The following is a 22,632-nucleotide window of genomic DNA, read 5'->3' on the forward strand; positions in this document are numbered from 1 at the left end:
TGTGGCCTCTGCCCGATGGCCACGCCGGGGGCGGTGCGGCTCGTCCCTTTGGAGCTTAATTAGGAGGGCCCTGTCCGGCGTCCTGTCGCCCAGTTCCCACCGGGGATGAAGGGCCAGTCGGGGACTTGCAGCAGCGGGACCCTCGGCACAAAGGCTCGATGCTGCCCTGCGCCGACCCAAACGCTCCTTTATGCCGAGCTGCTCCCGCCCCACGGAAGCCTTTGTCCGTCTGGGCCTGCCAGCACCCGGACCCCTCTCCGCCCCTGCAGGACCTCCAGGGCTGAGATTTGGCCCTTGTCCCTGAGGGTCTCCTGTGTGGCTGCCCGACTCACGGGGACTTGGGGGGCCCCTGGGGTGCCCCCTCCTCCCATCCGGGCCACTGCTGAAGGCCAGGAGGTGCTGATGACCTTTGTGCAGATGGCCTGAGAGGACGATGCCCGGGAAGAGTTACCCAGTTGACAGAAGCGGCTTCTTGGAAAGGGGACCTGGTCCCCAAAACAGGCAGCATCCTCAGGACGGGGAGGATGTATCAGCCCTCTTTGCTCGTTTCTTTTTCCCCAGGGGGCACTGGCCCCTGTGGGCAGGTGCAGGGCCAGCCTGGCCGAGGGGCCTGGGGAGAGACGCCCCGCCCCCGGCCCCTCACTGGCGTGGCAGGCCTGGGCCCTGCAGAGAGGCCGGGTCGAAAGGTCACTGCCCTGATCTTTACGCCACGTCGTGTGTTCTCACGACCCCTCGCCCTCCGCACAGACGGGCAGGGCTGGGGCTTGACACGGCCTTTCAGGGGATGAAACAGGCTGAAAGGTCTGAATTGCAGCCCTGAGGTGACATGTTTCAGTAGCTGAAAAATGGTGTTAAAGCGCGCGCGCGCGCGCGCGCGCGCACACACACACACACACACACACACACACACACGTCTCGGTTTAGGACAAAAAGGGAAACCAGGACTGGTTGGGACGACACCACCTGCTAAAGCAAAGTGAGGTGGGAAGCCCTGGTGGGAGGCCGCACCAGGAGCCCCCTGTTGGCGGCCGGCCCGGCGTGGGGAGGGCCTTCGGGACTTTCCTGGCAATGACGGGGGTCGACGAGTCGGTGTTCCTGTTTGCTGACCCTTCGGCGCTGCCGTCTCGTCCACATCGTCCTTGATGTCGTCTGTGTTGCCCCAAACCCAAGTCTCCCTGTCGCTGCCCTGGCTTGTGTCTGTCCGCAGTGTTGGGACCTCATTTTCCCCCCACCTCCTCTGGCCCGCACCGGCCCTGCTTCTCTGGACCCTGGAGAAGGTGAGGTGTTTCTGCTCCCAGGGTGACCCTGGTACCTTTTTAAACAAAGCCGTCCCTCTCGAGGCTCTGAGGTGCTCTGCTTGTAGCCGGCCTCAGATGTGCTCCTTCCCAGGGGCGGCAGGTGGCAGGAGCCCAGCTCTTAGGTCCAGGGAAACACGGGTTATGTTGCCGCTGCCCGTGCCTGCGGCCGGTGGCCCAGAGTGTGCCAGGCTACTCAGGCTCCAACGACAGGGCTGCAGGAGCTGGAGCTGCAGGGGCAGGTGGCCATGGAGATGGGCGTGGCGCGGGGCCTTCTCCCCTCCTCCCCTCCCACTGCCCCGCCCGGCTCCCAGCTCTGTCCTTCCATTTTCTGTGTCACTGGGAGTAGGTGAGTGGTTCACAGGCTGGAAGGGCTCACGTATTTGGGGAAACCTCCCTCACACGTCTGTTCTGGTTCCTTCTGTGACTTTCCAGAGCACTTGTGCTGTGAATCCTGTGTGTCTTCCCCGCGCTTCGGTGGACGGCACCCTCCACACGCTCAGGCCTGCCTGGGGCTCCGCGTCCACACCCTGGCCACGTGCGTCCCCGCGCTGTTTCTAGAAGCGGGAGTCAGGTTGGGGCCTGGGGCATGAGGGACGGCGAGGTGGACGCTGTGCCAGCCCCGTGCTGGTCCCGGGAGGACAGCAGCGGTGACAGGGACCGCGGACGCGCACCCCCCCCATCATCTGTCGTCGCTCCCTGTGGCCAGCACGGGGCGGCGTCTGCGGCCTCTCTGCTCTTCCGGGGACAGGCGCCACGGTCGTGTCTGTGCTTTGCTGTCCTTTGCCCACTGGTCCTTCAAGGTTCCTCCCACCCGGGGCCTCCCACTCACCGGGGCTTTGGTTTTTCCACGAGCACTCTACCGCATCCTTAAATGTTTGCCGGAAGCTGAGGAGGGGCCTCTAGAGGGATCTGGCCCTGTGGGAGAGCCGCGAGCACAATCTCAGCCCTTTCTGCCCAGGGGTGGGGGACTGGGGCCTTTTCTCTGCTGCGGAGACGCTGGGGTCACGCGTGCCTTTGCTCTCTGGCCTTTACCGTCCGGGCTAGAGCTTGCTGTGTGTGGAAGAACTGGTGTCGGCTTTGCTGCGGCTCAAGCCTCCTTCGCCCGCTGTGCCCGCAGCCGGCCCGGTTCCAGGTTCCAGTCCACGCCGCCCAGCATCCTGGAGGGAGGTGGTCCTGACCCGGCACCTGCCTCTCTGGGGACGGTGGGCAGGGCACACCCGCAGGGGCAGCAGGACCCATTCTTCAAGCTCTCAGGTCACTTTCTACGCTCAGAAACTGTTTTCCTGGTGCCCGGTATTTGTCTCCAAAAGAAGGGTGAGGCCCTGCGGTGAAAGGAGCTGCCTGGGCGCTGGGCCCCCGGGCGGAGGTCGGCCTGCCTGGCTCTGCTGCTCCCCCCACTGGGCATGAAGGGTGGGCCCTCAGCGTCCCTGGGCCTCCCGGGGTCCCCCTGGCCCACCCCTGGGGTTGTGCCCCCACCTCGATGCTACTACAGCCTTGCCTGTCGGAGGATTGGCCGCTCTGCTGTGACGCTCCCTCGTTAGCGCTGTGGATTCTCCCTGGGAAAGGTGAAAAGCCTCCCCAGTACCTCGGTCCTGATGTATGCAGGACCCCTAGCCTTTGAGGTGTTTGCCTTTTGTTCCAAAATGTGGGGGGGGGGGGGTTCTTGGGCCCCTGTGTCCACGTGTGCGTTTGCAGTGAGTGTTGTGTGCGTGTCATGGCCTCCGGCTGCTCCCCGGCGAGGGCGGGTGTGGGGCTGTTGACGCAGCCGGGCTCCACCCGGGGGGCGAGGAAGTGGGTGTCCACAGCTGTCAAGCCTGGCTCTGGGGGAAGGGTCTCTGGCTGACCGCAGGACGCTTGTTCTGTTTAAAAAGAAAGACTACTTTAAAGGTAGTGTCAGCTAGATTTTCTGATTAGATGACTTGTCTGAGGAAGTGAGGTCAAGAAGAACTCAGGCTTTGGTTTGGTGATTGACAGAGAGCTTGTGCTGTTTACTGTAAACCTTCCAAACAAAACTTGAGGCTTGTGACCTTTCGCTTTCTGGGTGCATGTCAGCAAGGGCTCGCTCCACCCTTGACGGCAGCCCTGCTTCGTGGTCGCCCCCAGCCGGGGTGGGGCCTGGCCACGCGTGCAGAGGACACACAGTGCACACGCCCGCCGTGGCGACTGCAGCCTGGAGGCGGGAGCCCCGTCCTCGCTGGCTCTCTGAGTCACTCTTGCTTGCTGCCTCCCGGCCCAAAGTGGCTGCTCAGGCCGAGCCTTCATGTCCACGCACAGGAGAGGCCGGCACCCTGGGCTGGATGGAGTCACGGGGCCTCGCGTCGTGGCAGAGAGTCCTTTCAGCTGAGCGGGGCGTGCTGGCTGCAGGTCTGGCCACGTGGGCTCAGGCCTGGCCCCAGCCTCACCTCCTCTGTCCTTGCTGGGAGGCCGTGCGGGGCAGCAGCTGAGATGGGCCCTGGGGCCAGACGAGCGGCTTTTCTGGGGCCATTCTTGCAACATGCAGATTCCTAAACTTGCTTTGAAGGCGACTCCCAGTGGAGAAGTCCCCACCTGGTCACTCACTCCCCAGGCAGAATCACGTGGTCCTCACGTGTCCCTCTCCCTCAGCCCCTTAGAGCAGGGGCCTGACCTTCCTGTTCTGAAGACAGAGGCCTCTCCGTGGGTCCTGGAATGTTGCGGGGAGATGGGGCTGCTCCGAGGCCCCGCTGGACTGGGAGGGAAAGCCTCCCAGTCACCGATGGGGTGTCTGTCGGGGCTGTGCACGGTTAGCGGGCACGCGGCCCTGAAGCCCGGGCTGTCAGCCACCACCGTGGCGTTCTCATTTCTGATAGGTGCGCAGCCGGGTCCCACGCGGACCTGCAGGGCTTTGCCCTTTCCTGTGCCTGCTGCCAGGGCTGGGCGGAAGGCCAGGAGCGCCACTGAGCCCCAGGGCGTCTGTGGAGATCAGTCCTGGCCTTGGATGGGGACCCTGAGCGTCCGGGCTTCCTTGTTACGGCCAGAAGCGTCCCTAACCCTGCAGGAGGAAGAGACCACCTGCTGGAGGGCCGGTGCTGGCCAGACTCCAGAGCTCCCAGCATGCGTCGGGGCTGCGGGCCCAGGGTCTCCATCCCAGCCATCGCCTCAACCCCCAGGAAGCTCTGACACCTTGTGTCCCCGAGACACCCAGGGCCTTGGGACGGCCGTGGATCCCCCGGGCTTCCGTGCACCCACAGGGCTGCATGGCATGTGTGGACCCCAGGGTGACCCCACCCTGGTCCTTGTGACTTGGCCCCGGGGGCACCGCTCCACCATCCGGGTCCCTCCCTTAGCCCTTGACTGCAGCCTTAGACTCTGACCTCCGGTCCTGCTGGGCGTGCGGGGAGGGCGTTTCCACAGCCTGTGGGAGAAACAGCCGCCCCGTCTCCTGGGCTCCTGGGCTCCTGGGCTCCTGGGCTCCGGTCGCTCTGGGCTCCTGGGCTCCTGGTCTCCTGGTCTCCTGGGCTCCTGGGCCTCTGGGCTCCTGGGCTCCGGTCGCTCTGGGCCCGCACGCAGCGCGGGTGTTTCTGGCCCGGTTGTCATGGGCCTGGTGTCTGGAGGCCCCAGGCTGCACCGGTGAGCAGTGCAAGGCTTTCCCTCCCAGTCCAGCGGGGGCGCTGAATGCCAGGTGGGGCCGAAGAGCACTTCTGGGGCTTAGTGGCCAAGGACTGGACAGTCACCCCAACTCCCAGCCGCCGGGCATCTCCGTGTCCTGAAGGCCCGGGTCCCTGGCCCCCCGCGTCTCTGTGGGTGCTGCAGGCCTGGCGGACACCCCACGGGGGATGCCCCGTTGGAGAGCCCCTTCCTGCCCGCCGGCCTTCTCCGGGCGCCGCGTCCTCCCGCCCCACCACTTCCAAGCCCCGTTCCCGTCCTTGTCGCCTCCTCTCCTCTGGGCTTGCCAAGAATGTCGGGAAATTGGCGGGGGTGGGGGGCACAGGAAATGCTTCCTTCCCTCTAAGGACTGCTCCAGCTGCAAGTGCAGGGGGCTGCGGGAGGGTCACGGGCGTGGAAAGCTGTCCCCGGCCAAGGCCACCCCACGCCCCAGCCCTGCAGATAGAGGGGCGCTGTCTGCCTCACTCTGGCCCCATGTGCGCACCCTGCCAGGGGGAGACCGAGGCCGGTGGTCGGCGGGCTCCTTGAGGGAAGTGAGGTGTTTCTCCTTTAGTTGTTTCAAGTGGGATCTTTCAAAAAGCAGATTCAGTGGTGACACCTCCTCTCCCGCCATCTATGTCATTAGCATTTAGGAGACACGTTAGCCATTGGGGTGGAACCCGTTCCTGTGTGGGCAGACGGCGGCCCCTTCTCCAGGAGGCCGCCTGGGTCACCATTGCAGAGGGAGGGCCCGGTGTTCCCGATGTCACTGCCAGAGCCCGGCCTGCTGTAACCGCATGTGATTGAACCCCTGAACAGCCCCAACATGGCACCCAGTCTCCTGGCCTGCAGAGAGGAGGCTGTGTCACCTGACACTTCACACGTGCACCTTTTAAGAATGTACACCTGGCCTAGAAAACAGCAGCGAACACAGGCTATAGTGTGGGTATTAAAAAAATGAAACCGGAGACCCCAGTCTTCCTAGTAGATCATGTGAACTCGGGTCTTAGGGTCAGTGAGGGTCAGAGAGAGCTCGGGGTGGGCCGTGGGCTCCGGTCCCTGCTGTGGCCTTGGCCACAGTGGGCAGAGCAGGCCCAGACCTGGGGCGAGGGGCCGGCCGCTGATTCTAATGGTGGCCCCAGCCCTCCGCCCTTGATGGCAGGGCCTGAGAAGGGCTGCTGCCCCTCCCCCAAAGGAGAAGGCACAGGAAGCCCCTGTCTCTGCTCCCCCCCCCCCCCCAGGGCTGCTGGGACACCCTTCCCTTCCCTGTGGGGTCCTTGGCTTTGTGCAGTGAGAGAAGGGGGCCCGGGGGCGTCTGTCAGCGAGGGGACGATGCAGGGCTGGTATGGGCGGGGGCGGGGGTGGGGTCAGGTCCTGGGCCGGGCGGGTCCCCTGGTGCAGCCATGTCACCCAGACTCTGGCCTGGCAGCACTGGGAGAGCCTTGGTGCCTGGGCCCCTGGCCTCCTGCCCCTGCCAGGCCCTGCCCCCACCTGCCTCTTGATGGGGGGGTGTCCTGGGATGCTCCGCAGGAGGGGAGCTTCAGGGGTCTCAGGGCCCGTTGCCCGGCTCACCAGTGGTGGGGATTCTGCAGCTACGGGGCTGTCATGTGACCGGCGTGGTTCCTGCTGTAGGCGAGACGTGTTAGGGCTAGACATTCGAGAAACGCCATGTTCTCTGCTCTGAGGTAGCAGAGCCTGTGTCGCCCCATTTTTCAGATGAAAAACAGGTGTGGATTCTTCAGCCGCGTCCCCCGCTCAGGCCCCTTTTGCCCGCGTCCTGGCTCTCCTGGGCCCAGTGTGGCCCACATAGCCTCCTCCCCGGTGCTGGTCACCCTTGTCCCCCTCCCCACCCCAGCCCACCCCACTGGCAGGGATGAACCTCAGACGGGAGGGGCTGGGCCCCCTTGGAGACCCTCATCCAAGTGTGAAAGTGACGCGGTGAGCTTCATGCCATGTGTTCTTCATTTTACTAGGGACCCACTCTGGTGGCCCTGCCTTCTTGTGCCCTGGTCAGTGCTGGCGACAGGCCCGTGGACTCTCGGCTCTGTGTCTCCAGGGTCATGTCTTTGGGACCCACGAGCAGCTGTCTTTCAGCCTGGGCTTGGGGACTCACCAGGGATACACCAGCGGTGACTTCGCTGGCCCCTTGCCGGCCTCGGTGCCTCAGCCTGGAAGCAGAGGCGGCCAACGCGCCAGCTCTGAGTATCCCCGCGGCCGGGCAGCGCCAACGTCCACCCGCGCCGGCTCAAGCGCTGGGCTCAGTGTTGTGTCGGTTTCTATGGAGAGAAAACAAGCAGGGCGGCTGCCGGGAGGGGGAGGGGAAGGGGAGGGAGGAGGTGCAGGCGCTGAGGAAGCCGAACAGACCGGCGGCGTGGGCGGGGCCGGCCGGGGCTACTTCCTGGCGGGGAAGCAGGCGAAAGTGCCGTCCCTCCAGCTGCCCGCTGAGGCCGGGGCGCCTGCAAGAGCGGGGCTGGGCCTTGTCGGCTGTCGGCACGTGCAGTGCCTGGGGGAGGGGGACCTGCCTGGGGGGGGATCTTTAGGTTGCTGAGGAGTGGAGGGCAGCTCCCCTGGGACCCCGCCTGCTGGCGGAGGAGGCTGCACGGGGTCTGGCCCAGCGGTGCCACGGCGGTGGCCAGGTCCGGTGTGTCTTGCCTTCGGCCTGCGCCGCCCGCTGGCCCTGCCGCCCACGCCTGGCTCGCCGCAGCCTCCTTTTGGCCCCTGGTCACCCTGATTTCTCTCGGGGCTGCTTGCAGGTCTGGGTGAGGGGCCAGGCTGCCTCCCCCTGCTGCTGCGCCCCTCCTGAGAGCCCCTCCTGGGGAACCCAAGGTCTCCAGCTGACCTGGGAGCCGATGCCAGTGCCACTGCGAGAGCGCCCTGGGTCGGGCTCCCTTCCCTTCCCCCCCAGGAGACCTGCACCTGGAGGAGGAGAGGTGGGAGCAGATGGGCTTTCAGCCACCCTCCTCTGGGTCACCTGCCCACTGGGCCGCACCCACCCGGGGTTCTGCTGTGGCCCCCGAGGCTGGAGGGTGGGGTGGGCGCTCCACGCACGGTCCTGCGGCTCCATCCCCGTCACATTCCCGTCAGTGACTGGTGTGGACAGGGGAGTTTGGGGCCCACGTGTGTGCTTCCTGGACGGATGCACCCCCAACGATAAAAAGAAGTGACCTTTTTCTGTAATTAGAATTGGGAGCACAGAAAACCCTTTGGCTTTGAAGTGTGTTTGGACCCCAGTGGGCAGCCTGTGTGCTGCCTTGAGCTCTGGTTCAGATGCATGGTGGTTTTCGCGGAGCTGTAGGGAGCTGGGCAGCAGCTCACAGCAGCCTCCCCAGTGAATTTCTATCTTCCCCGCCATCACCAGCTCTGTGTGCACTTGGGAGGTGTTGACAAATGGGCTTAAAAGTCGTCTTTTGGAGGATCTTATCCTTAACAGGTTCGAGAGTGGTTTCCAAGTTCCTTCGCTCCGGCGTGAGCCGAGGCTCAGCTCCGGGTGGCGCTCGCACGCGCCCTGGGGCTCCACGTGGGTGACACCGGACCGCAGGGTCGGCTTCTGTGGGCAGCCCTTTGCGTCCCCAAGGACGGCGAGTGGCCGCTGCTGAGCCTGTGCAGCTGGGCACCTTGCGGGTCCACGGTGACCGAGCGCGTTGAGGGTCTGGGCTGGCTTCGTAACCCGGCTTTTGTCTGGGAAGCAGGAGGAAAGGGCCTGAAATGCCTACACCTCATCTCTCTTTTGAGGTCTCTCAACTTGTCGCAGTGTGTGTGGGGGGTTATTGTTATTTAATGCCATTTCGGATAAAGGAAAAATTAAAAATTTAAGCTATCACCCTGAGTTTTACTGTTCCTCCTCCCGTCGTGTGATGCCACTTTTAAATGCAAAGATGAGAGCGTCTGAGGTGTGTGCAGGGTCGCTGCAGCCTGCGTGTGTGTTTCGTCCTTGTCTGGCTGACGGCGCTGCCCCCCACCCCCAGCTGCCTCTGCCTCCCTCTGAGGTGTGGAAGGTGGGACGGACGAGAACCCGGGTCCCCAGCTCCCGTTCTGGCCGCGTCTCTGACTCTAGCGTGGGTACCGAGAGGCCAGGACGGCCTCCTGGGCTGGGGTGGGAGGCGGATGGCCCCCTCTGAAGGGAAGCCCTGGCCCGTTGGGGTCACACGCCATCTCTCTGGCTCTGCACACACCCCTGTCCCATTGGATTTCATTTACAAAATAACATTTGATCAAAGGTGAAGAGGTGACCCCAGTAGAGCATTGACCCCAGTGTGCGGTCGTGTGCCTGCAAAGCCAGCCCTGGCGTCTTACCTTCAGGTTAAAAAGCCCTCGTGGGAGGGGCCTCCTAGGACCCCCTTCCCGGCCCTCCTCCTGCCCCCGGGGGTGTGTGGGAGTTGGTGTCAGGCTTTGGAGGGCCGGGAGACCCCCATGCTGTGCAGAGATTGGCCGCCTGTCCCCTTTGGGTGGGTACATCTTGGGGATGTTTTTACTTAGATTCTGAAGACGGGGACAGTGTTCCCTGGACAGGAAAAATCCTGATGTGGAGAGAAACGGGGAGCTCCCGACATGGGCAGTTTGGACCCCAAGAACGTCGTGAGTGGCCTCCTCTACCCCCGAGGATGGTTCAGGCTCTGTGGCCCCCTGCGAGGCGGGCTGCTGGGAGGGTCTGCTCCCGTGGACTGAGCACAGGGCTCCTCCCAAGTGGGATGGGGCGTGTGGGCGGTGGACCTAGTCCTCCGAGGGCCTCCCGGGGCCCAGGGAGCTGGGTGCCAGCCAGGGGGAGGGGTCGTTTGAGAGCAGAGAGTCCTCGTCTCTCCCCCCCCCCCCCCCCCCCGGCTGCCTCTTTGGAAGCCCCCCCATCCTGCACGGTCAGCACTGGAATTTGGGTCTGGTAGGCGGAGTGCTGCGAGCAACACCGATTCCCTCCTGCCTCTCAGGATGCACGGATTGGGGGCGCTCGGGGGTCCATCACGTGCCCTCGCCTGGGGCTGGGCCTCTTTACTGGCGTCGTGTCTGTGTGTCAGTGAAGTCAACCCTGAGGCTGGGGTGTGGTTGACCCCGTGGGTGTCATGGCAGTGCCCTCGGGATGCTGATGGTGGCCGGGATCCGGGCCTTTCTTCTGGGCATGGAGCTCCTGGGCCTTTCTTCTGGGCATGGGGCTCCTGGGCCTTCAAGTCCCTCCACAGAACTGACCAGCCCGCAGCACCTGTGTCACCTCCTCCAGGACCCCGGCCCCCAGGTTCCCGGTCCTCCTTCCGTCCTGGCTCACGCACCCACCCTCCCGAGGCTCCCGCTCGGGCGAGCTGTGATGCGTAGCTCGCGGCAGGGCCTGGCGCATGGCAAGCAGGCTTTCTGTGCACAGAGACCTGGGGTCTCGGGCTCCCAGCCCCAGGCCCGGCGGCTCCTCCCGCGGGAGTGGGGGGCAGGCGAGATGGCGGAGCGGGAGACGGCGGGAGTCTGGGGACGCGTTCCCGCTTCGGCCTCCGGTAGTGTGTCCTCCAGGGTGGGACGCTGAGCAGCCCGAGGCCTCAGCTGCCCTGGGCCCCCGGGTGCTCCACCATCTGCCGCCCCCTCTGCTCGCAGTCGAGGCCTAGGGTCCCGAGGCCTCGGGAGACCCTCGGCCGGCGTCACGCTGGCGTTTGGAGGAGCGGAAGGCCCTTCACTGGAAGGACGCGGGAGGCTGCTGTGTCCCGGCAGCCTCTGATCCTGGCTCAGCGCCCCCGGCCAGCGTCCGCATCGGTGCCCTGACTGATGGGACCAGGCGGGGCTGGGGGCTCTCTCCCCAGGGCCTGTCCCAGGGCCACCCGGGAGCTACCCCACCAGCCTGCCAGGTTTAGGGCTCTGCTCAGTGAAAGGCCTGCCGGGTCCCCGCTGACTCCCGGCTGCCCCGGGCCCGGGCTTCTCTCTGAGGCTCTCACCTGGAGCAGGTGAAAGATCACACACGAGAGTGCCGTGTTATGCGTGTGTGCAGGCTACACGCCCCTACACGCCCGTCCACTCGCGTGTGCCCCGATCTTGTCCTGGTCCGAGCACGGCAGGTGTCAGCTGTGGGTCCGGAGGCGTGTGGGCGGGTGCCCTGGAGGTTTAAGCAGCAGAGGGTGGCCCTGGCCCCCACCCGGCATGGCGTGCAGCTCGGAGGAGGAGGCCAGTGGAGGGGGCCTGGGGCCCGCAAGGCATGGGGGCTGTGTCCCCAGGGGCGGCGAGGGAGACGCCCACGGAACCCCTGGCGGCAGCTCTGGGTGTGAGCAGAGGGGCCGGGGACAGGCTGGCATCTGGGCACGGACATGGGGCGGGGGGGAGGCTGGTGACCCGGCAGAGCTGCTGCCCGGCCCGTGTGCCCGCTGCTCCGTCGGGGCCCTTGTCTGGGGATAGCGCCCATGCGTCCTGGTGGTTCCTGTGTCAGAGGCTTGTTGGGGGTCAAGGGTAAGGCCGACCTTCCCGAGGGGCCTTGGTGGGGTGAGGGCCGCGTGGGGCACGGTGGTGTCCAGCCCCGCCCCTGCCGCTGCCTCGTAAACTGTCCTCTTCCCCTCAGGCTGGTCCTCCAGAAGGGCGGCCCCAGTGCCCTGTGTTGCCTGCTGGCTTTCTCTCTTGTTCTGGACGGAGAGGCCTGTTGGCCCTCCTCCCTCTCTGCCCAGGGGCCAGAGGCCTGGCGACCACTGTGCCCCCCCACACCCCGCCAGCCGGTCAGGGCGCTGGGAAAGATGGTGTCCCTCACCACCCCTCAAGGACATTGTCCTAAGAGTAGAATGAGCCCCAGAACAGCTTCATTGTTCTCGGGGTTCTGGTGTCTGGGGTTTTTTTTTGTAAAGTCCTTTTAACAGTTACTTTCCAGTGACCGCTAAGGAAAAGAAAAGGTTCCGTTCCACCCTGCCTGGTCCAGCGGGGGACTTCCCCTGATTTTCTGATGCTAAAAGGGAGGTTTTGCAGGAGTGTGGGAGGCCTTGTGCAGCAGGGCTGGTGGTGGGTCCGTGACGTGGCGAGGACTATAGGGCCACCGGAGGCCTCCCCGTGTCGGGGCTGATGTCCAGGGTCTTCAGGGACACCCCTTCCCAGAGCCCCGCCCAGCCCCTCCCGTCCCCTCCCTGCATTCTCCTCCACAGGGGGGTTGGTGGGGGGTGGGTGGGAGGACCTCCCTCTGGGAGCCAGGCCAAAGGTCCCTCCTTGCGGAGGGAATGCGGACCCCTCCATCGAGAGCCGCTGAGGTCTGGTTCCCGGGGGAGGGGCAGTGACTGTTTCCTTAGAAAAGTCTTAACTTATTCTCATCGACGGTGTGGAAATAACAGAAAAGGTGACCCATTTAAGTTTAAAAAAAATCAAAGCAAATCTGTAAAACTGCTATTCTCACTTCATTTTGGGGTTTGGGGTTGTCTTGCAAATTTAATCTGCTTCCTCTGTACCAGAGTAATCAGAAAATAGGTTAATTTAAGCGTAATATGAAACATGAATTATCACGTGGAAAATATTAATGGTACTTACAAAAATAGCTCTGCAGTTTCTAGAACTGTAAAATCTGCAGGACCATCCATGACGTAGCCTTTGGGCTGATTTAGAGGTAGTGGTCCCAAGCGTGGGGGCTGAGAGCTACGCTGTAGGAGACGTGGGTGGTGTTGGCAGGACTCTGTCACAAAGCCTAGGTGGGATGCGGTGGCCCGGAGCCGCGCCATCGCCTCGGGGAGCCACACTCTCTCCTCTGCGGCCTCCCTCTGAGGCGAGGCGGGCATCCCTGCAGGAAGGAGCCTGCGATTCCCTGCTGCGCCCACCCCGGGCAAAGGTTCAGGGGCCCAGCAGGGCTGGCCCCGCCCGGTCTTGGCGGTGGGTCCACGTGGCTGCAGGAGCGGGGCTGACTCCCCGCCCCTCGAGCTGCTGCGGTCCCTGTGGGCAACAGGCTCACCCTGGGCGGGAGAGTCCAGCAGAGCCGGGGGGGGGGGGGGTGTCGGTCTGCGGGGTGCCATGTGCCTGCCCGCGCTGATGCCCGCCCACATGCACAGCTTCTCTCTGTGTCTGCTCCGCTCCCGCTTCGTCTCTTTGGGTGTTCCCACCCTGTGCTCCTCACGTGTAGGGTCTGTGGGCGTCTGCCCCTCTTAGGGGTCCGTGCAGGTCCATGGCTATGGGTTCTTGAGGGACTTTCCCCTGCATGGTGGGCGGGGGCCCCAGGCCCTTGTTGCTCGTGGTGGGCCTCCTGGGCCAGCACGTGACGTGGGCGTGTCCTCCTGGGCTCAGCTCCACACTGCCGCGGGGATGCTCGCTTGTCTTCTCCGGTGTCAGAGTGTGTGGACCGGGGTTCCGGGGCTGAGAAGCGGGGCTGGAGGCTGCTGCCCCCGCCGATCTCCGGGAATCCCAGCCTGACGGCTGTGACAGCTCCACCCCCACCGGGGTTCAGAGAAGTGGGGATGGGTTGCTTTGAAGGCCCCATGCTGCCCAGCAGGAACTTGTCATCTCTGTGGTCCTGGCTGTTTTTCTGCTGATCGGCTAAATGACAGGAAAATTGCAGAATGAGCAGCTGGACCGTGGGACTCTCTGAATGTCACGGAGAGACCCCAGGCTCCCTGGCCGGCCGCTGGCCGCCTGCCCCCCGCCCCTGCCCCCACGCTTGTGCTCTCCCCGGGACCCCCGCCTCGAGCCCCCGCCGGGCTGCGGTCATTTACACTCACCTGTCCCTGCTCTGGGGGACAAATCGCCTTGGGTCCTGTCCTGGGGCTTGGAAATCTCAGGAATGCTTCCAGTGTGTTTCTTGCTCCTCACCTAGAATCCGGGTGACAGACCCTCAGTCCTGCCTCAACTCCAGACCAGCAGTGACTTTCTAATTCAGAAATATCAGTTAGGAGTGGAATTCCGTGTTAAGACTCAGTTAAAAATAGATGTGTTGTATTAAGATTCCTAGACTTTTTCTTTTCTTTTCTTTATAAGATTGCTATGTTGTTTTTTTTAAACGTGGTTTTCATATGCCGTCTGTAACTTTTAAAAAATGCTCCCTTAGACACGTTTTTGCCGATTTGTGCATTTGTAAGAACGTCTCTCACCGCTTTTCTGAGACCTCAGTCTGGGGGGGTGCAGGCTCGTTCTTGCGGGTGGAAGGTCCCTGAGGTTGGGGGCCGGGGTGGGGGGACTGCTTTGCCTTCCGAGTGGCTCGTAAGATGGTGATGGGGCCACAGGTGATGCCGAGTTGATCCCCCAGAGGGTGCTGCCCCTGGCTGCCGACCCCGGGCGTGCCTGCATGCCCATGTCTTGGCAGGGGACCTAGGTCTTCAGCTGCTGAGGGTCGGGGCACAGAGCGGGGAGGGCCAGAGGGCGGGTGCTGGTGGGGGGAGCGGGTGGATGCCGGCCAGCGCGCTGAAGGTTCTCCTGCCCCCTGCTGTGTGAGGTGGTGGCCTGAGCAGCGCCCTCTGACCCTACCTGTGAAGTGGCACCAGGCTTGAGAGAGCCAGCCGGGGCGGGGCTTCCGGGGCGCCCACTGCCAGGACGCCAGGCCACAGGGTTTGGGAGGCGGGGGCCGGGGTGGGCCTCAGGACCTCGGGGCCGCCCTCCGTGTCGAGCCTCTGCATTTGTGTGCAGCCCCTCACCCACCCGCCATGGGACCCTGGCCAGGGCCACGTTGTCACCCTGGACATGCCCTGGCTGCCCGGCCAGGTGCCCAGTGGATGCCAGCCCCACCGGGACCTTGTCTGACCCCTGACGCCGTCTCGGTGCCATGGACCTTGAGCGGCTCCCCGGGCTCCTCAGTCAGGAACCCTCAATCCTCAGTGGTTGGGTTTTTCAACCAACAGTTCCTCTTATTTTTCTAATAGATATTTTTAGTAATAGCTTTGTTGAGATGTAATTCGCATGCCAGAAAATGCACCCTTTCTAAGAGTATGATCCAGTGAGTTTTGGTATATGCCACCCATCACCGTTGTCTAATTTTAGGACGTTTCCATCACCCTGAAAGAAACCCGTGCCCTGTGGGCCCCCCATCACCCAGCACCCACCGATGCACTTCCTGTCTGCGGAATTTCCCGTTCTGGACGTTTCACGGGAATGGGACCATGTGGCCTCTCACGTCTGCTCCTCTCACCGGGCGCTGTGTCCTCGCGGCTCCACCGTGTCGCGTGTCTGTGCCTCACTCCTCGTCAAGGCCGAGCGATACCGGTGTGTGGATGGACGGGACCACGTTTTGTTTTTTCATTCACCCACTGACGGACATTTGGGATGTTTCCGCTCTTTGGCTATTACGAATAATGCTGCTGTGAATACTCGTGTCTGATGTTTTTGCGGGTGTGTTTTCAGTAATCTTGAGTACAGGCCCAGGAGTGGAGTTGCTGGACTGTACGGCAGTTCTGTAGACTGTTCCACGGCGACGGTAGCTCTGTTCCTCCACCAGCAGCGCACAGTGTTCTGGTTTCTCCACATCCTCACCGTCGCTTTGTTTTTTTTTTCTTTTTTTTTTTTTTTGCGGTACGCGGGCCTCTCACTGTTGTGGCCTCTCCCGCTGCGGAGCACAGGCTCCGGACGCGCAGGCTCAGCGGCCACGGCTCACGGGCCCAGCCGCCCTGCGGCATGTGGGTTCTTCCCGGACCGGGGCACGAACCCGCGTCCCCTGCATCGGCAGGCGGACTCCCGACCACTGCGCCACCAGGGAAGCCCCCTCTCACCGACGCTTTGTAGCGTCCATCCTTTCAACAATTACAGCCGTCCTAGTGAGTGTGAAGGGGCACCTCATGGTGTTTTTTTAAATTCTGCTTTTTTTTTGAGATGGTTGTAGGTTCACCTGCAGGCGTACGAGGTGACAGATATTCCCGTGCACTTGGTCTAGATTCTGGTACCAGGTGTGAGTCCCTCTTTCTAGTCCTCTCGGGTATTTACTGGGGGTCACGGGGTGGTTCTACACCAGCTTTCCTGGCAGCTGCCCCGGGTCACATCCCTGCCAGCGGCGCGCAGGCTCCCGATTTCCCTGAATCCTCACCGACACTTGCTTTCTGGTTGTGATCGTAGCCGTCCTGATGGGTGTGAGGTGCGTTTCCCTGATGGTCAGTGACACTGAGCATGTCTTCACGTGCTTGCGCTTGCTGGCTGTGTGTGTGCCACCTTTGGAGCAATGCCTGTCCAAGGCCTTCGCCCTTGAGATGGTTGTTTTTGTCTCGAGTTTCCGTTCTCATGTGTTCTGGATCCAGGTCCCTCATCAGGTGATTGCAGAGGTTTTTTTCCGCCGTGTGTGCTGTCTTCTCGCCCTCTCGATGGCGTCCTTTGAAGCACAGATGTTCTGATGCTGCCCAGTTCCCCCTCTGCTATTTCATCTTTGGTTCCTTGTGCTTTGGTATCATCTAAGCCGCTCACTGGGGGTGGGGCTCACACCATTGAAGCCCTCATGGTTCCTCCAGACGCTTCACCTTCAGGTTTTCTCTGAGATGGTTTGAGGAAGCAGTTTATCGTAGGGGAGCTGCACAGAAACACTCGGCCTTAGGGAGCCGGGAGGGCCCTCCCCTGGCCGCCCTCACCCCGAGAGCCCGGTGAGGACGTGAGGAGCAGGGGGGAGGTTTGGCTTGTGTCCTTTCAAGGACCCCCTTTCCAGCCGTGTGGAAAATGAGCTCATAACGGTGGCAGCGCAGGTCCAGCAGCCCCTGACGCCGAGGCCGGGCTGCGCTCGGCCCGCCTTCGTCCTGACCGGTGGCCCGTGGGCGGGGCCTTGCCGCGGCGGCTCTCTCCGATCTCGGTTGATCTCAGTCTCCTGGGCGTTCGGGTGATCCTGCCCACCCCCCCCCCACCCACCCCCCCCCCCCCCCCCCCCGCACTGGCCTGGGGGGAGGTGCCGCGGGCTGTGGACCATCGTCACAGCTTCCTGGAGCAGTTGGTGTTGCAGGTTGGCGGCCAGTGGTCTCGCCCCTCCGCCTCTGCCTTCTGCACGGACCCGGCAGCAGTCACTCTCCCCACGCCCACCCGGTCCTCCCGGCGCTTCCCAAAGCCCTTCCCTGAAGTGAGAGCCGCCTTGGACGGTGGGTGAGGCGCTCTCGCGGCCCCTAGCACAGCCTGCCCGGGCCTTTGGTGCAGAATCTGTCGGACTGTGAGCCCGCTGCCTGCAGGCCGGCTCTGAGGCTGGCTGCTCTCCCAGCACACTCGCCGCCGCCTGGTGAAGAGGTGGAGGGGGGGTGGGTGGGGAGGGGATGATATAGGGGGTGCAGGCAGGTGTGTTGCACAGCAGGGCACGTGCCTCTGGAGGACACCCCCAGCTCTGTGCGAGCTTCCCGTGGGGCTTTCCGCTCACCTGGAAGGTGTGCGCTCACAGCCGAGAGGTGGGGACGTGGCCCCTCGTGTTGATCTGTGGAGGCTGCTCGCTGCCTCCGGGGAGAGGCTGGCACTCTTCCTGTATCTGCTGGCTGGGCTGGGTCAACCCGGGCTCCGGGGGGCAGGGGGTGACACCGAGGCTGATGTCCTTCTAACAAGTTGACGACCAGGGTCTGGCGGCTGGACAGTGCGTGTCGCCTCCTGGCCGAGCACAGTGCCTGGCCGGACCCTCATCTGGGCCTGGTCCCCGAGGTGGCAGAACTCCCGCCCCCAGCAAAGAGTTGGGGGAGCCAAGTGTCGTTTCCTCCGTGGGGCAGGTCTTCCGTCCAGGCCGTGCTCCTTGGCCAGCGGCGCAGGTCTCACTGGGTGGACGCGCCCACCTGGCCCCGCAGCCACATTGTCTAGTGCTGTTGGACCAGAGGGCGTGTGGGGACCAGCCGCCCTCAGCCCTGCAGAGCGCCCAGGGCAGCGGGCATCCTGGCCTTAGGCCCGAGGCCAGAGGGGACGCCTCTGTGCTGCGAGAAAACAGACCGATCCAGCCCGGGGAGGGGGGTGGTTACCGCTCTCCTCTGGCTGCCAGTGCGCGGCCTGCACAGCTGAGCTTCGCATGTGCACGGCCCTGAGCAGGTGCGTGTGCCCCTGGGGGTGCAGGGAGGCCCCTCATCCTGACGACCCGGGGCGCCCCGGACATACGCCTGCCTCCATGCAGGTGGCGGATCTCAGGGCAGCGCGGCGCCCGTCTGGGCGGGTGGAGCCCTGTCACCTGCACATCCCACAGGGGCTCACGGATGCGGTTGTGGGCCTGAGCAGGGAGGTGACTGAGTGGCCGCTTGCCCCAGCCGGGCAGCCGCCTGGGGGTCACGCACCCCCACGTGCTCCGTGCTGGGCCCAGCCCGGGCAGCCCCGCTGCGCCGTGTTCAAGCGGCATCTCCCTCAGCCCTGCCTGTGTGTCTGTGTTCGAGGCCTGAGTCTGAGCCTTCCTGTCTGAGCCCCGGGCCCTTTGGGGCTGGTCCCGCCCTTGCCGCTGGGCTTCTCTTGCTGTGTTCCGTGCAGGTTAGCGCTGAGCGGCTCTGTGCCCTGCTGGCCCCCGGCTCTGCATTGCGGTTAGTGGGATCCGCCCTTCTGTACTGCTAGGGTCGCCCCAGAGCTGGGAACGTGGAGGGTGGTATGCCCCAGTGCTCTGTGTGTGCGGACGTCACGCCGTGCGCTCAGGCCTCAGCCCGGTGCCACGAGCTGCATCTGGAACGTTCTTTCTCCTTTCTTTCCTCCCGCACGTACGTTGTCGCTTTCTGTTTTAAGATGTCCAAAGTGTAGGGCATAAGAAACAGAGCGCGGCGCGGCAGGGCAGGCCCATGGGGTGGGGACTGCCAGCATCCGGGGGCTCCTGAGGTCCCCAGATGTGCAGGCCAGGGCGCAGCGTCCAGGCCCTCGTGCTGCCAGACCCTGGGGCTCTCAGTGCAGCACTGGGGGTGGGGACTCAGAAACCCAGGGTGAGCTTCGTCTTCGATGGCCCAAAGCCCTCCTTCCGCCCCTTCCCCACCTCTGGGCCTTAGCACAGGGTGTAGGCTGCTCCTCAGTGGGTCCAGGGCCTGCTGCCTGCAGGGAGGAGCCCCCCAGGTTTGACTGCTGGGCTGGCCTGCAGGGCCTTTGGGGCTCAGGCACTAAGTATGGCCCTTGGGAGCACGAGGTGGGGGACGCTGGAAGCCCCCCCGGCCCGGTCTGCCTGCTGCTGTTGCACTGGTCTTTGGCGGTGGCCGCAGTCCCCGCAGCCGTCCAGACTCCACTCCACCCATATCCAGCGGGCCCCGCGGTTTGGTGCCTCTGACTTGGCTGACACTCCTGGCCTGGCCGGACATGAAAGTCACAGGAGTGGCAGCACTCCCAAATTGTACCCCCAAATCCTTGCAGACGTACACAGGTCCCTGGGTGACACACAGACCCCACAGTAGGGAGCGCCCTACGGGCAGATGCGTGTCCTGTCCTCCTTGGTGACGGACACGCATGGCCGCTGAGCAGTCCTGGGTGGCGACACCCTGTGGTGGTGGGGTGTCTCCTGGGACCCGCGTCTTGGCGCTGTCCCTACAGCCTTCTCCGTCAGGCAGCACCCCCACCTCCCGCACTGGGGCATGCGCACGGGGCACGTGCTCCCACCCGGGCCCTCGCGTGTGGGGAAGTGGCCATGGGCTCCCAGCCCCGCTGCCGGGGAGCGTCCTGGGCTTCGAGGCGCCCAGCGGGGTCAGGAGCCGGAGGCCACAGGCTCACCTCCTCGCACCGGGGGACATGCGGCCATGGCCGCGCACAGCTCTGCCCCCGACTGTCTGCTGTCGCCGGCCCGTCCTTCCCAGGGCTTTGAGGAGGCCGCACTCCCTCGGGGCCCTGGCAGCCCCGCGCCCGCCCAGCCTCGGTCCACAAGCCCCTCTTCCGCTGCTTCCTCGTTTTCGTAACCGGTCGGCTGCGCTTCACGGAAGGCGCACCAGGGTCCGGAGTCTCAGGGGCTGCTCGGCTTCCCGAGTTGCCTCCCTGCGTCCCGGGTGGACCAGGGCTCGGGGTGAGGCGGGGGCAGGAGGCTCCGGCCCTTCTCCCAAGTGGGAAGCCGCCCCTGCCGCGCGGCTCATCTGACACCCGCCACGAGGCTCCCTGAGGTTTCTCGGAATCGGAGGAGCCGGCGGGGCCGCTGTGGCTTCTCTCCCTTGAGAACTGGGCTCAGACAGGAAACTCCACCCTTGTGGGTGTCGCCCGGTCTAGGCATCACCACGACTCCTTTCCCCTGAAAAGCAGCACCAAGTGGGTCTCTCTTTCCTGAGTGTTTTCAGGTCTGAGCAGACGGTCCCCGCTGTCTGTGGGACCCCCGAACTGTCTCCTGGGGCTGGGTGGGCAGGCTGTTGGTTGGGACAGCTGCCCTGTGCGGGGACCGACCCACAGGTCTGGGGCCCGAGGGCTACACGTTGCTTGGAGCAGAGTTAGGGAGCCTGGCTCCCTGGCTGCGGGGTCGGGGGCGGCCCCCTGCGCACACACCCACGCGTGCTGGCTCCTTCACCCTGGGGGGCCTGGCCCAGCCTGGCCCCCTGTCTCTTGAGTTCTGTGGTGATGGCTCTGCTGACCCTCGGGTCAGTTCTGGGGTTCAGTATTTTCTCCAAGTGCCCCCTGGGGCAGAAGGAGCTCCTCCCCCCCATCCACCCCACCCCTCTTGAGGTCAGGCCTGGGGGTGATGGGCACTGTCCCCCAGCCCCTCGCCCTCAGTGGCCTCCCGGATACGCCCAGGCTCCGGCCGGGGCGGGGTGGGGGAGGAGGCACAGTCCGTCCTCCCAAAGACTGTTCTGTTTTCTTGCGGAGGGACCCTGTGTCCTCAGGACTCTGGTGCCAGCAGACTGGGGGGAAGTTTGACACCAGCCCAGGAGGCCACTTGGGCCACAGCGTCCAGCAGACACAACGCTCGGCTGCTGGGCCCGGGGTCGCTGTCCCAAGCTTCCTTCCCTGACAGCAAGACTTGGGAAAGTCGAGGGGGCTTCCTTGCCAAGCTGAGCACAGTTCATTTTGGGGATGTTCCTTCAGGCGGTGGGGGGGGGGGGGGGGGGCACGGCCCAGGGCTGCCCTGCCAGCCTAGCGTGCAGCTGCCCCAGGCCCCACGTGGCGAAGTCCAGAACTCTGGGGGCGCTGCGTGGCGCCCCTGGAAAGCTCTGCGTGGCGCCGACAGGGCCCTATACTCGGCCAGCGAGCCTGCCTGCCGGGCCGCCTCTTCCAGACCGGCGGTGGCCTGAGGGTAGGGGCAGGGGTCCCTCCTGCTGTCTTGCACCAGTGCCCGGTGGGCGTGTGTGCAGCACTGCTGATGAGTCGGGCAGGGTGTACGCGTCCCTGGACACGCCTCGTGCTCAGCTACGTCTGAGGCTGGGCCCTGGGGGACCCCTCGCAACCTGCCAACGGGAACTTCTGTGTTGCTCACAGGTCTCCGAGCCCCCGGCCTCCGTAAGAAAAGCAGACGATGCCCCCTCCCAGCACCCCACACCCTCCGAGAAGGACAAGCAGTCTGGCTGGCTGCGGACTCTGGCCGGCTCCTCCAGCAAGGTGCCGTGTGGCCCGGGCGTGCGGGGCGGGCGCGCGGGGCGGCCTGGGGCCCAGCCTCTGACGGCGCCTCTCTCCCGACAGAGCCTGGGCTGCATCCACCCTCGCCAGCGCCTCTCTGCCTTCCGACCCTGGTCCCCTGCGGTTTCTGCGAGTGACAAAGAGCTCTCCCCACACCTCCCAGCCCTGATTCGAGACAGGTGAGTACCCGCCAGTTCTGATGGGCATGTCTGCGTCCCAGCTCAGCCTGACCCTGCTGTGAGGCCCCGAGCCAGTCGGGGAAGCAGGTTCCCGCTTTAATCGCCACTGAGCTCGACGGGCACATGGTCTGGAGGCTGTGTGTCAGATCCCCAGCCCCCCCGTCGAGGCAGCTGTAGAAGTGCTGGTTCTTTGATGGCATGGGGGAGGGTGGGGCGGACACTAGGATTTTCCGTGGCGTCTGGAGTTGGCCGCGCCCTCTGCGTTGGGTGTGGCCTGTCCCACGTATGGTGGCTGGTCGCCGTGCTGCAGCTCCCCCGGGGCCCCGGGCTGTAGCGTCCGCTCCCTCGCACGGTCCATGGGAGCCGGGGCCGCGATGGGGGGTGGTGTGCAGCGGGGGTGCGGAGACGTGCAGGGGCACAGGGGCGGGGTGAGGGGCCGCAGGGGGCAGATGCCGAGGCCCCGATGCCCGCCACACCCCTGCAGCTTTTACTCCTACAAGAGTTTTGAGACGGGCGTGGCCCCCAACGTGGCCCTAGCACCGCCAGCCCAGCACAAGGTGGCGAGCAGCCCGCCCTGCGCCACGGTCGTCTCCCGGGCCCCCGAGCCCGTCACCAGCTGCATCCAGCCTCGGAAGCGGAAGCTGACAGTGGACACCCCTGGAGCCCCGGAGACGCCGGCACCCGGGCCTGCCCCCGAGGAGGAGAAGGACTCGGAGGCCGAGGTGGAGGTGGAGGGAAGAGAGGAGTGTGAGTGCGGCCGCAAACCTGCCCCGGGGCGGCGGGGGCGCCCGCCCGTTCTTCCGGGAGCGGCCCCCGCTGACCCGCGCCCCCGCCGCCTGCCTTGCAGTCACCTCCTCGCTGTCCTCGCTGTCCTCCCCGTCCTTTACCTCATCCGGCTCCGCCAAGGACCTGAGCTCCCCGGGCCTGCTCGCCCTGCCTGCGGCGCCCGGCGCCCCCGATGCCGCGGCCCCCGCCGACGCCCTGAGCAGCGGGCTGGAGGCCGAGCTGGAGCATCTGCGGCAGGCCCTGGAGGGCGGCCTGGACACCAAGGAAGCCAAAGAGAAGTTCCTGCACGAGGTGGTGAAGATGCGCGTGAAGCAGGAGGAGAAGCTGAGCGCCGCGCTGCAGGCCAAGCGCAGCCTCCACCAGGTGGGGCGGGCGGGGGCCGGCGGGGGCACGAGTGTGCGGGGAAGGAGCGGGCGCTGCCCCGCCGGCCCCTTGCGCGCCGGTTCCGG

The 22,632-nt window shown here is 64.8% G+C and overlaps 1 protein-coding gene across 1 annotated transcript in view; it reads left to right on the top strand.

Moving 5' to 3' along the window:
* SKI (SKI proto-oncogene) overlaps positions 1 to 22,632 on the top strand; it is a 64,711-nt gene that overhangs the window by 37,820 nt on the left and 4,259 nt on the right. The window contains exons 4-7 of the mRNA XM_032651038.1: positions 21,081 to 21,200; positions 21,282 to 21,397; positions 21,882 to 22,144; positions 22,245 to 22,546. Of these exons, the coding sequence (XP_032506929.1) occupies positions 21,081 to 21,200; positions 21,282 to 21,397; positions 21,882 to 22,144; positions 22,245 to 22,546 (801 nt within the window). The remainder of the gene's footprint in view (positions 1 to 21,080; positions 21,201 to 21,281; positions 21,398 to 21,881; positions 22,145 to 22,244; positions 22,547 to 22,632) is intronic.

This window comes from Phocoena sinus, chromosome 1 (assembly GCF_008692025.1).
Source record: "Phocoena sinus isolate mPhoSin1 chromosome 1, mPhoSin1.pri, whole genome shotgun sequence".
Taxonomy (NCBI): Eukaryota; Metazoa; Chordata; class Mammalia; order Artiodactyla; family Phocoenidae; genus Phocoena; species Phocoena sinus.